A 13769-nucleotide genomic window follows, 5' to 3' on the forward strand; every position below is an offset into this window, starting at 1 on the left:
TGAATAGAAATAGCTATTATATCTTTTGTAACTATTGCTGGCTTGAGTGAACTATCGTTTTGTAATAGGTTTGTAAATGTTGCTGACTTGAGTCACAAGCTACTAACGGCTTTAAATCGAACAGGAAGTCCATGGTTCGATTTCATCTGTTATTTACTGTACATATTTGTAGCACGTTCAATACAGATATTCCGTGCAGTAAGGCAATACTCGCTCTCGAAAAGATAGATTCAGAGAGATCTGGGAAGGCATAGTCGGATGGGTTACTCTTCCAAACAAGTCTAGGTTGATTATAATCACCCAACAGTACATGATCGGTATTGGGTTAAATGGAAGTTGCGATGTTAAGTGCCGAGTCTATATGCTTCTGAATAATTTCACTTGCGGAATAGGTGGGAAGATACACTACACGAACACAGATATTAATATCGCGACTGCGAATATTTACCCATAGTTGTTCAAGATCGTTTCTATCAGTTTTATGTTTGGACTAGAGTCGGGTGGAGACTGCGATAAGCACACCGGCACCACGTGTTTTTCCTCTACTGTCTCGATCGGTCAGAACAATCAGGTTTAATACTAGATTACCGCAGTACTATAGTGATTTTGTGACAAAGCAAATTATTACAATATTAAACTTTAAAACTAATTTATCCTTCTTGATAATTGAAAGGTTAGTTTCAATGTAATCTCATTTCAATAATAATAGGTACGAACTTTATATTTTATAATAATATATGTTTTATGTAATTTGGAATATGCTTTAAAGACGCTGTCGATGAACGAATGCTTATGTAGGCTTAAAGTAGAGCATTCAATATAGGTAACGTTTCAAAAATTTCAGCCAGAACAAATTCTGAATTATAAATGTGAGCTTCAATAGATGCGATTGTATTGAACGGGGAGTCTAAGTATTTTCATGATATTTAGCCCTTAGAATGGGGAGGACTGGATGCTACCAGTTTTCTGTCAACATCGAGAGGGTTCAAACGGATCTAGGTGTGCAAAAGCTACAGTAAAAATAATTAGTTGATCGAAGATCAGTAACAAAACAACTTTAATCTGACTAGTATCGATGATATCGGGTCAATAGGTACTGAAAACCCGCCGCGTCTGCTTTTGTGAGCTTAATTTCAAGATTCGTTATTGCTAATAGCAGTGTGCTATCTTTCGGTCACTTCCCACCTAGTAAATATAATGTAGATATGAAATTATGCAATCTGCCTAAACACTATTGCAATGAATGTGGATCCTTTCAATTACTCTCACGACCAGCTCTTTGGAGGGGGTGGCGACGCATTCCCTCATTGAAACCAGGAAGTTTATGGTCCAAAGGGCACCATTAAATTCATTATTCATATGCGAGTTCAGTTCTCATATGTATACTGTAATGGCGTTTCTTTGTAACAATAATAGTACAATGAATATATGGGATCAATATTTATAAGCAGTAAATACCTAAAATATAGTTGAAAATAATCTCATCTCCGTGATGTTTTATGAAGATAATCAAGATTAAAAGCTGCATTCTAAAATTGTAAATTTGTGGATTTTCTCAACTGAGTAGTACTTAGTATACAGTTCGAATAAAACCAATAAATCTACATTTACTTGAGTGTAACAAATGTGTATCATAACCTGTAACCTAACTTTACATGTGATTTGAAATTTTCACGATTTTCATGCAAATAAACAAAATTTTACATGCACTATCAAATGACATGTAAATGAAAAAAATCGTTGAGTAGTGGAAATTTCTGAGACATGCTATAGCTTTGTGTCATGAGTGACGTGATTTTTATTTATAACAATTTGTATAGAAAATTGTATTAGATTAAGATTGATGTCACTATTTATTGAAATAATGTGCAATTTACGTTATAATTAATATTCACGAATTTTTACTGTGTAGCCAAACACATTAAACATGGCTCTTTTATTTTTGATGGCGCCTTTTGAAATCCACGTACACTTCACTCTCGCTCGCAACTATGGTGTAACCTTTGCGTAGTTTCAGTGGCACTTGTGTGTTTTCGCTCCGTTCAAAAGAAAACCGCAGCAGCAAATAATAAATTAGTGCCTTAACTTCCATCAAGGCAAAGCGACATCCAATGCAGTTCCGTGGTCCAGTACCAAATGGTAGATAGGTGAAGGGATTGATTGTGTCCCTGTTTTCGGGATTAAATCGTTCGGGATCGAATTTCGTTGGGTTTGGATAGTACTGCGGATCATGATGAAGGCCTTGAACTGGAACCCAGATTGTGGTACCCTTATCAACGGTGATCTTCAAGCCTTCTCCATCATCTAATACATATTCCCGAGTGCAAATCCGATCCAGAAGGGCAACGGCCGGTCGAATACGCATGCTCTCCGTAACGACCATGTCCATGTATTTCATTTTTTGAAGGACATCATAGTTTAATGTTTTGTCACCTAATTCTTTATCGGTTGCTTTAATTTCTTCATACAGTTTCACTTGAACATCCGGATTCATAACCAGGTCATGCACCAAGAATGTCAAAGTGGTGGAGACAGTTTCGAAACCACCGAGAAAAAAGATAAATGCTTGTGCAATCATTTCGTTTTCAGTCATGTTCGCTGGAGCAATCGATTTTCCAATCTCGGATTCCTTCACGGTAGAAAACCCTTCGTCGATGTCCGTTTCTTGTTGACGACGCAGCATTCCGTTTTTAGCCTGAATCAATAATTGGATCATATCTTCCCGAACGATTCCTTTATCTCGTCTCTCTTGAATTGCTTGGATTATTATAGTTCGGAAGTATCGAGCCTGTGCTCGGTCAATTATATCGATCCCTAGTTTGCCCATCAGTGAAGGAAAAAACTTAAAACCGAAAATTCTTAACGCTACGCTAAATCTGTCAAATTGCATCATCTTTTTTCCATTCGTAAAAAAATCATTGTCTCGATCGCCGAACGAGTCTGTCTCGAAGCCAAATGCACAGGATGCTATCACATCGGTACAGAAGCGATGGAACAGATCACCTAATCCAACCTTCTGTGATTCCTTGGTTTGGTTTAAATAATGTTTCGAAACGTTTTCGCAACATTCGATAACCAGTTTAAACATTTGACGCATTTTACTGCCAGTAAAAGCAGGGCTCAGAGTGGCTCTTGTATTGCGCCATTTCTCACCACTCATCGCAAACAAGGTCTTCCCAAAAATCGAATAAGGATTGTCGTTATTACTATCTCCGAACATCGGTCTGTGATCCGCGAAATATTCGAAATCCTTTATAGTTATTTTTTTGATTAATTCCGGATCGCGAACTACTAAGATCGGTGTCATTGCGTCGAACATACCAAACACTCTGCAATGAATATGCGCATCGAGAAAGATTACACAAACAAAATTTTGGCTGTTGACGGGCAACTTACTTTGCATCTGAATATTTGTTGTAAATATACTGGATGAATCCATGGAAAGAGTACTGTTTGAAAATGAGAGGACCCGTACTTCCAAATAGAAGTTTCACCTCCATAGACGGAATCTGTTTCCTGGCGAAATACTTTTTGTTACTTGTTATCCATTTGTGTAGTGCTGCTACCGCTAGCCAGGCAAACAACGCTAGAGCTACGAAACCAGCTACCACCATGACCGACACTGATAATAAACCTCTTCGCTGGGAGGTTCAGCTTGAACTGACCTCTCGGTGGAATCATTCAAATATTTTTAGCATTCGCACTTATCAAAACACCGCCCGGCAGGGACGTGTGTGAGCTCATAGATAGGTTTCTGATGCGGTCGATGCTCGTTTCGGCGAGAAATGTGTGAATAGAGATTTTGTTATTCAAAATGATAAATTTAATAAAATGCCGGGTAATTGACATTGTTTGGGTAAGAGAGGGAGGTGTTATCAATTTGCAAGGGAGGGCTATTATGCTTTGTGTATGACATTCAGAAGGGGAACGAATTTGTGTTTTTCGTATCGCTACAACCCATCAAATATAAGACTGACAATGACTCAAGGTCAGGCTACGTTGGTGGCTAATCGCAGTCAAGAAAACATCCGGTATATAACTTTAACCAAACTCCTCATTTATTCAATTCTTTTGAAACTTTTTTCTTTCTTTCCCATTTCCTTATTGGCTACCTTTGCACTTCTCTTTCATCTCTTCTCTCTTCTTTTTTCTGCACTCCAGCTCGATGCCATTCTACCGCCGATTCCACTGCTTTTCTCGTTTCCTCATTGAAACTAATTCATTATTTTGCAGATGTTACCTTGTAATGTACCCACTTTAGCCAAAGAGTCCGCCATTCCGTGATGGATTGGTGAGGGGAGGAAGGGCAGTGAAGGTAATCAGGTTAGATTTTTTAAATAAATCTCAAAGATTTTCATATTTTCTTCAGGAAATGCGAGAAGCGCTTCCCAGGGTTAACAAAACGGAGAGCCTCAACGGAGCTGAGGTTGCAAGTGACTATGATCCCAAAGCTATACTGAATAGTATCTAATTCTGCGACGTAAACTGAAGCAGGGTCATTAACTTTGAATGCTGATCAGTGTTAAGTCAGACCGGACTAAGTCGCAAAACATCAAAAAATGAGATAATGATAGCACTGGATAAAGAATTTTGTCAGCTACATTCGACTTTTACCAGATTTGATATATTTAACAATAAACAAGAATTACGGCAAAAATAAATTTCCAATCATAATGTAAAGAATGCGGCGATTCAAACTTTAAATTCGTTTTTCTCGAAACCAATATTTTGTCATTTAGTCCGGTCTGACTTAACACCGACCTGCTAAGATGATATGCTTATTGAAGATGCTGAACCCAGTCGACTCGCTATGATTTAACTAATCAGTGTCAAACATTTTGCTACGGTTGACTTCTCTAAATTTATCATAAAAGATTTAAGGATCACTTGCGGGCGTTACTACTTCGACTACATTGCACAGAACATTAATATTGCATCGTAAAATACTAATCATTGTGTATTCATATAAAAATGGTAGAGGAGAGAACTAAGACAAGGGCCATGGGGAGCTGTAGCTAAATTTTTGATGTTCTTGAATCCGTATGAATAATGAATGTTTTTTTAAAACATGAAACTTAGCTAAAAATTATTTCAAATCGTTGAAATACCGTACCGTACCATATCAACACCGTTCCTGAAAGAACGTTTATAGAAACTGGATCCAGGGGGCCCTGCGGGTCCGGACCCCCCTCCGAAATTGTTTAACATCTTGAGAAATTTTAATATTGTTTCTATTTTAAATTCGTTCTAAACTCAAAACCATTCCAAACTAGATACGACCACAAAAACTGATGTAAATTAAATGAAGGTATAACATATTACGTATTGTACAATGAACATTTCAAAATCGAAATTCCCGACTCGCTCCGAATTTTTTCTGGATCCGCTACTGGTGTCGGGGTAGAGCTCGGGTGGACTTTCGTGGTGAAAAAATCTCTAGTTGCTCAAAGATTCCACATTTCTGTTGTGCATACGTTGGGCAGTGCCCCAAAGAATGCTAATTGATGTTTCTCTCGTTAACCTGTTGACGAAACGATGCCAATAACCTCGTTTGTTGGTTTTCATTAAGTTATTTATTTTTGTTTCCAATGCCACGTACTTGTTCGGCGTTCCTTCCTTAAGGAAGTCATTATACGCGGAAGCCATCGAATGTGCTGTTGTTGTTTATTGACCTCATTATTAAATCGGTATCCAGCAGTTTGTACACATTCCAAGCTATCGGGATTCAAGATGAGTTGTTCGCACCTGAGCTTTTCCATACAATTGATTCATAAAAGTAAGCTGAAGAGCTACATCTTGTTACAGACTTGCCTAAAATGAGTGCCATCATTTTATGTACCAAAATTCATTTTTCAATAACTTACCATTAACATAAAAAGATTAGGAATATTTATTTGCTTTCATTTGCTATTTCAGTTTCCAAAAATAAATAGATGTGATTGTTTCTACTGACACATTGGATGCGATGGCATTTATTACAAAAAAACGCTTGATACCCGAAGCTTAGTACATGCCGAATAAGAATGATTACTATGCAAAAAATCACGACCATAATTCGTATCGACCGATTGTAAGTCTATTCCGGAATTGTTTTTTTTATTGCCCGCTTAATTCTCGCCCCCACACCAGACTCGCACAGAGAATCCCCTGGTAGCGGACACATTAGTGCGCAGCGTACAAAAAAGGTCAGCACAAAAAAGATAAAAGGTATTTGTGAAGACGCTGAGAACAAGAAAAGACAAAATTGACGCGTGAAAGTAATCAGCACAAATATTACAGCATAGCGTACAAATAATTGCTATAAAGAGCAACCAGTGGAACGATGTTCCTTTTAAGGGGCCCGCTGTAGTATTACATAGGTTCGGATTTTTCAACCTGAACTAAATTTAAATTTAAATATTAATATTCTAGTAAAATTAAAAGAAAGAAAGCCTTTGGTGGGACATCAAGTTTATGCAGTTTACATTAAGTTTATATTAGAAACACTCTAATTTATCAAATGACATTTTAAACTTGTTTCAAAATGGATGCGATTTGTTATCTCGTCGCTGTTGTGCTATCTTATGACAAGCGCCATTTAGCACTTTTCGAGAAAAACGATTTTTAAAGTTTGAGATTGAATATCTTAAAATTTATAAATTTTAGAAGCGTTTCGGAGAAGGCATTCGATGCTTCTATCGTTTCTGAAGTAATCTCTCGATTTGTGCGAAAATCGGTTGACTATATGTACAGTTTTTGCTTAAAATGTAAACCAAAGTCGCTCACATAGTGTCATAAGTGTGTATTGATGATAAAATATGTATGACGTGTCACAAATGTGTACAGAAGATTTCATATAAAAATGAATTATAACTGATTCGTAAAATTATGCGTTATAGATCACTATGTCCAATATCATACTTTTCCATGCGATAGCAGCAATATCAGGTTACAAAATGATGGTATTGGAACACAAAGTTTTTCCAATTTTCCTCCTTTGTTCAGGAAAAACTATGAATAAAAATTGGTTTCATTGACAATTTAGAGACAATGTATATCAAACAATGTTATTGTTGACAGGTGACTAGACGAAACAAATGTTCTTCTTGCATAATCCATCACTACATTTCGGTATACTTTCCAAAACAAGTGGAAATCTCAAAAGAAAATTTGTTCAATAATCATGAATATATAAGCCAACCATTCCCAGAAAAAAACTATGGTAGAAAAAGTTTTGCTCCCGAGACAAGAACCTAGCTAATGCTTATGGTTGATCTGCATAGGAATTACCTATGTCATCAGAGACATCTGTTGGTTTGCTATAAGCTTTTCGACTTATAGCAAGCCTACAAACTAAGAATGTTGTCTCTTTTTTCTTTGTTATAAGATAGCACAACTCGATCACTCGCCAAATTGGCGCTTGTCATAATCGTGTTTCGCTATATCTCAGTAACCCAGCAGAATTTCGAAATTCTGAAAACGCGACTTTATGGAGATTTTAAAACTTAGTAACATGGCATATCTAACTCAGTTCACCCCAAAATGGCGTTTGTCATAAGATAGCACAACAGCGACGATCTGTCTTAACTCAGTAGGAAGCTGACTGAAAATCATTGTCCCGGCAAAGGAAATGCGTGTCTGACCAAGGTTGATAGAGGTCCCGGTTATTGGCTTGCCTATTGCTATACATACGTAAACGGAAAGTTATTGTGGGCTATTGGGTCATTAAAACATACATTGTTGTTTGCAATTCCATCAATCCAAGCATGGGCAATATGTTATGAGAATCAGTGGTATAAAGCAGGATATATAATTGATTTCGTGAATATAATTTTAAGGCATCTGTTCTGAAGTGTTTGAAGCTTTTTCAAATTTGATATGCTGGCATGGCCCCACAATGATACAAGGTAATTTAGACGGGAATATATATGTGCATAGTAGTATTACAAAAACTCGTAATGTGGGATAAAAGAACAATCCCGACACATAGCCCCACATAATGAAGCCACCTTTTTTTTCAAGAGATGTTGTATGGTCGTTCTAAGAAAGTGTAAAATCTAGGCAAAGATCCACATATTTGAAGACTTTCGTTTCCTCGATCCTGCAGTTTTCAGTACACGAGTCAGGGTGTTCGGTTATGGATCTTCTGCATGAATGAAAAATCATATATTTGGTTTTTGACAAGTTTAGAGACAGAAAGATATCGTTGAAATATTTTATAAGTAATTTTAAATCATTTTTCATATCTCGTCGTTTGGAAAAAACAAGGCAGTATCATCTGCAAAAATACGAGGTGTACCTTTTAAATTAAGCCTTCCTAAATCGTTTGTACAAAGCAAGAATAGCAATGGATCAATATTGCTGCCCTGCGGAACTCCTATTTCGATGCCTCTATATGAGCTAGATATATTTAGAGCGAATCGTCCTGCATCGTCTCGAAAATTCGTTTTGATTGGGGATAAGATACTCAGTTTGGTCTCTAGACTAACGATCTGACGACCACATAATCGTAAATTATAAACTTTTGATTTGTTTCATTGTTGTCTACCATTTGTTGTAAATACAATCGGCTATTATATATTAATCTGTACCACTATTTATTGCCGTCTTTTAGGGTGATGGACATTTTGGAAGCCTAATGTTAGCTTTTGAAAAAAAACACAAAAAATCAACCCCAGGAAGTCGATTTTTACCGCAATCGGTCAATCTAAAACATTCATATGTTTTTTTTTCGAAGCAATAAATATGTTGTATATGCTAGGTTTTAAAAATGCTTTATTATTCCCCGAAATTATTCCGATGTTGAAGTATCCCCTAATTCTAAGTGAATGCCTATTCCATGTTTCAAAAATAATTTGTCTCTCTAAGTAGAATCGGTCTCAAATATTTCAAAGTCGATTTATTAATTTATTGTACATAACAAAAAACGAGTCATTTTCCTAATTCATCCTAAAAAAAATCGCGAATGGTTCTCTTCTATCTCATAATACCTTAATTACCCATCTAATCCATGTGTTGATTCACTTTGAAATTAACGTCGCGTGATGTATCAAATAAAATACTAAAATGGGAATGGTAAGAAAAGTTATTCAATGTCACATTTCTGAATAATCATTAAATTTCCAGGAGTTATCGCCATATTTCGTCGAATTACTAATACGATAGAACCGAGGGGCTATAAAATATCCTTTTGTTTAAAAAATAAGTGATTATATTGGTTCATAAATGAATTACTACACCTGGCGCTTCTTCAATTCTACGTATACCTCACTCTCACTTGCCACTATGGTAAATCCTTTGCGTAGCTTGAGAGGCACTTGAGTTCTATCGTTTCGTTCAAATGTGAAGTGCAATAGTAAATAGTATATTATCGCTTTGATTTCCATCAAAGCGAAACGGGATCCAATGCAGTTTCTCGGTCCAGTTCCGAACGGTAGATAAGTGAAGGGGTTGATCTTGCTTCTATTATCAAGACTGAAACGTTCTGGGTCAAATTTGGTGGGATCGGGGTAGTACTTGGGATCAAGATGGATGCCCTGACTTGGGATCCAAATAGCGGTACCCTTATTAATAGTGAACTTCAAACCTTCGCCATCGTCCAGTATATAATCATGAATGCACAATCTGTCCAAAAAGGCTGCAGCCGGACGAATCCGCAAGCTCTCTGTCACAACCATGTCCATGTACCGCATCTTTTGCAAGGTATCATAGTTTAGTGTTTTCCCATCTAACTCGTTCTCTGTCGTTTGAATTTCTTCGTATAGTTTCTGTTGCACATCCGCGTTCATTACCAAATCATGAACCAGAAACGTTAAGGTAGTGGAAACAGTTTCAAAACCTGCCAAAAAGAACACGAAGGCTTGAGCGACCATCTCGTTTTCAGTCATTTTCTGCGACGCTACAGCCTTCCCGATATCGGATTCCTGAACCGTGGCAAATCCTTCGTCGTGTTCTTTCTCCTGTTGATGTCGAAGCATTCCATTTCGTGCTTGAATTAACAAATGAATCATATCTGTCCGAACAATCCCTTTTGTTTGGCGCTCACGAATGGTATTCATTATTATGGCCCGGAAAAACCGAACCTGCTCTCGATCGATGACATCGATTCCCAGCTTTCCCATCGTGGTGGGAAACAGTTTGAATCCAAATATTCTCAGGGCAACACTAATCCTTTCGAATCGCATCATATTTTTTCCGTTCATGAAAAATTCGTTGTCAGGATTACGGAAAGAGTCTATTTTAAATCCAAATGCGCACGAGGCGATCACGTCGGTATTGAAGCGAGTAAAAAGACTGCCAAGTCCCACCTCTTGCGACTGTCCTGATTGAGCCAAGTAGTGCTTGGAAACATTTTCGCAGCATTCAATGACCAATTCGAACATTTGACGCATTTTGCTGCCAGTGAAGGCAGGGCTAAGCGTGGCTCTCATATCCCGCCATTTTTCACCTTCCATCGCGAATATAATTTTTCCAAAAAGCGAATCTGGATGATCGTTTCTACTGTTTCCAAAGGTTGGCCGGTGGTCCACAAAGTGGTCAAAGTCCTTGACCGTGATTCTTTTAATTAATTCTGGATCCCGAATCACGAAAATTGGAGTCAAAGAATCGAACAATCCGAAGACTCTATAATTGCAAATAAGATGCATTACACACAATTTTTCTATTCAAATAAAAATAGCAGCACATGAACACACTTTGCGTTTGGATACTTGTTGTAAATGTGATTTATAAACCCGTTCATGGAATAGCGCTTGAAGACTAGTGGACCAGTACTTCCAAACAGGGGTTTCACTGCCATCGACGGAATTGGTTTCTCGTGAAAGTAATCATTATTTTTGGTCACCCATTTGTACAGGAGTATCACTGCTAAAACTAGTAGCATTAGAATTCCAAAATCGACTTCCATTGTGGTCGGCGTAGATAGGGAACCTCTTCTCCAACGGCTCACATTAGACTGAACATTGAATTTGAAATCGTTATCATTCTATTTGCGCGTTTGCGAGCAGGGCAATATTTGGTCAATTGGCTCGATTGTCAGAGCGTTATCGTATGCACGATGCAGAGAATTGGCACAATGGTTGTAGGGGAACTGTGGGTAAGACGGACAGGTTGGGTAAGACGGACACATGGTTATTTTAGGGATGTAACATTGCAACTTCAATTGTATTGTATGTGTAACCTATTATTATGCTCAACCTTGAATTATGAAACACTTAATTGGCCTTGAATACTGCTAAACGTGTACAATTTAAGCAAATATTGATAATCAGTATACTCAGACAAAAAATACAGCGAATTTTCATAGGATTATCGTATAATTTTTAGCCACAAGTAGCACGTATGTAAATCATAAGATTATCTTATGAAACGGCATTTATTTTGTCAAATCGGTTTGCTATTATTTCATGTTCCATAAGACATCTTTGAATTATCATAAGACAATATTATACATTTCTCATATGTTTATGTAATTATAAGATGCTCGTATTAAACTCGAACGACTGGCATATGCAATAGCTTATAAAATGTTAAGGTAATCATAAAAGTCGTATGTTTTTCATATTAATCTTCTGAAAACATAGTTTTGTTACTTTTATATTCATCATAAAATAAATCTTATGAATTTCGCTATACGTTTTGCCCCAGTGTAGAGCAGCTTGTTGCGGATGTAATTTTCAAGTTACCAATTGTAAGGTTTATCGATGAAAAAATCATTTTTTTCGTGGATTGAAGTGACATCTTCGTGTAAAATAACAGGAAAGTTGTTTTATGCATGAATTAGTACACACATTTAAAAAATATGTGTGCTGGTGGGGCAAGTCTTGATTAATTCTATTGATTCATCCTTATATTAATGTCACGCGTGTAGAAACGAAATTCTAGCAGTTAAACGTGGAGAACAATCCAGTTAGTAGAAGACTCATATGCAGTACACTGCAGGATGTTCGTTAATTTTATAAAGGATAAATACGGAATTCCTAGAACCTGGAAAAGGTAGACGACTTTGTGCAGGTCCCATACTCTGTCTGTGGGCAATCGAGAAACTGATGTTACCAATTACGCATTTAATTTATAACTTTACAGTTTTATATAAGAGATTGTGACTGATCATTGCAACTGATTGTATAGCTCTATTTATGAAAACGGCAAAAACGATATTAGAAAATACATCATTTTCCTCAACTCTACATCGAACACCACAATGTTATGTTTCACCTCGAATTGAACATATATTAAGAAGAACCACAATTTATTCAAAATATCCGTTAGAAACCCGATCAGAATGAAATAGCAGGATTATAACAGAATGCAATTTTCGTAATATAATATGTTATAAATTTGGTCTCGTTACAGAGCGAGATATAGTTTTGAAATCTTTTTGTTATGTGTTTCTGATCGGGAACAGTAAATTTTAATATTTTGTGTGGTAATCATCATTTCTGCAACATGTCCGTCTTACCCCCACCATATGTCCGTTCCACCCGCAGTCTAGAAAGAGTGCAGATATTTTTTCGTACTCTAGTTCTTTAAAAAATGATACCTATTGACTTCTGTAACATAATCCCTCTGGGCACTTGAAAGCCAACATCTGGAGCTACAAAATAGAGTATTACATGTTGACAAAATCATGCCCTTACTATGATATATTTCAGTATATCCTTAATATGTCCGTCTTACCCCCAGTTCCCCTAAATTCGATGTTCAGTACGGCTAAAACTCAAAACAATGATTCGTCAAAAAAGTGGCGAAAGTTTCATCACAATTTATTTTGATCCCTCTAGTGGATCAAAATAAATTGTGATTTTACTTTATCAAACCATGATTGGCTTGTTATGTTCAATATAAATTTGGAAATAACGCGTTGATATCACACTTATAGTCTACCGTATGTGTGATATAGTAAGATATAGTCACGAAATATATAATTTCATGCTTTTCTCCTTATGGTTATCAGGGCCGTCTTAATACCACTCGTTGCACCTGGGGTGCCTATAGTTGAACAGACGTAAACGGATTAGAAGTTACATTATATGAATACGATAAAGCGTAACATCACAGAAATGAAATCTGCATATTGTATTTTACTTCAAGGGTTCCTAAATGGGACATTTTGTAATGCCAATTGCGTTTCTCTCAGCAGCATCTTTATAATTTTTTACTGACAAAATTTAAAAGAATAATTTGACCTCCTTAGTTACATTGCGTTGTTTGAGGATGAAGGGATTCTTGGCCAAGAAGGAGGAATAATGGAGTAGGGCAGGTTTACTGGAAATTCACCATTCAAACTTCCTTGTCCAGACTAGCAAAGAATTATTCGTACCTCATGATGCGTTTAAGGCTGTTTTCGTAAGCAATGCGCATAACTATGTATAACTGCGTAAATATTCCAACATTTATTATATATGTTATTATATGTGGATAAATGTCAATCGTCATTGATAGATGGCCGAACATTACTAGTTTAGAAGTCTTTCACTGAAGTATAACCAATTTTGATACATGAAATGGGGACAAAATAGGAGTATAATTGATAATTGTCTACTATATCCGAACCAACCATACCAAACGACGCAGAATAACCAAATTTTGTTGAAATAAAGTTTGACGCATAGTGTTTATAGTCTGTAAATTAGTAATATTTCTTTATATAGTTTGGTAAGTTTAGTGAGACTTCCATCCATAATCGTAAGAAAACTCAGCTCGCACATCGCATGAATTCGAAATTATCCCATCGCATGCTTAGAAACGATAACGGTTTCGAGAGTATCTGATATTTACCACCAGAGAAA

At 36.7% G+C, this 13769-nt stretch overlaps 3 protein-coding genes and 1 long non-coding RNA gene across 6 annotated transcripts in view; 2 read left to right on the forward strand and 2 right to left on the reverse strand.

Annotated features, from left to right (window-relative positions):
- The window catches only part of LOC131682556 (E3 ubiquitin-protein ligase TRIM9), a 280613-nt gene that overhangs the window by 50809 nt on the left and 216035 nt on the right, over positions 1-13769 (forward strand). The window lies entirely within an intron of this gene.
- Positions 1588-3675, reverse strand: LOC131682557 (probable cytochrome P450 9f2). The gene is made up of 2 exons (XM_058964128.1): positions 3397-3675; positions 1588-3329 (listed from the first exon to the last, which is right to left on the reverse strand). The coding sequence occupies exons 1-2, from the start codon at positions 3612-3614 to the stop codon at positions 1937-1939; spliced, it is 1611 nt and encodes a 536-aa protein (XP_058820111.1). The 5' UTR covers positions 3615-3675; the 3' UTR covers positions 1588-1936.
- On the forward strand, positions 4007-5395 carry LOC131682559 (uncharacterized). Its single transcript, XR_009304102.1, has 3 exons — positions 4007-4031; positions 4234-4315; positions 4370-5395. It is a non-coding gene; the product is annotated as an uncharacterized LOC131682559 (long non-coding RNA).
- LOC131682558 (cytochrome P450 9e2-like) lies at positions 8738-10947 on the reverse strand. The gene is made up of 2 exons (XM_058964130.1): positions 10674-10947; positions 8738-10602 (listed from the first exon to the last, which is right to left on the reverse strand). Exons 1-2 carry the CDS (start codon positions 10883-10885, stop codon positions 9213-9215), a joined length of 1602 nt encoding a protein of 533 aa, XP_058820113.1. The 5' UTR covers positions 10886-10947; the 3' UTR covers positions 8738-9212.

Source organism: Topomyia yanbarensis, chromosome 2 (assembly GCF_030247195.1).
Source record: "Topomyia yanbarensis strain Yona2022 chromosome 2, ASM3024719v1, whole genome shotgun sequence".
Taxonomy (NCBI): domain Eukaryota; kingdom Metazoa; phylum Arthropoda; class Insecta; order Diptera; family Culicidae; genus Topomyia; species Topomyia yanbarensis.

Coding starts and splice junctions, on each gene's coding strand:
- LOC131682557 (XM_058964128.1), bottom strand. CDS start 3,614: ATGGTGGTAGCTGGTTTCGTAGCTCTAGCGTTGTTTGCCTGGCTAGCG. Junction 3,330..3,396: donor AACAAATATTCAGATGCAAA/GTAAGTTGCCCG, acceptor TATTCATTGCAG/AGTGTTTGGTATGTTCGACG.
- LOC131682558 (XM_058964130.1), bottom strand. CDS start 10,885: ATGGAAGTCGATTTTGGAATTCTAATGCTACTAGTTTTAGCAGTGATA. Junction 10,603..10,673: donor AACAAGTATCCAAACGCAAA/GTGTGTTCATGT, acceptor TTGCAATTATAG/AGTCTTCGGATTGTTCGATT.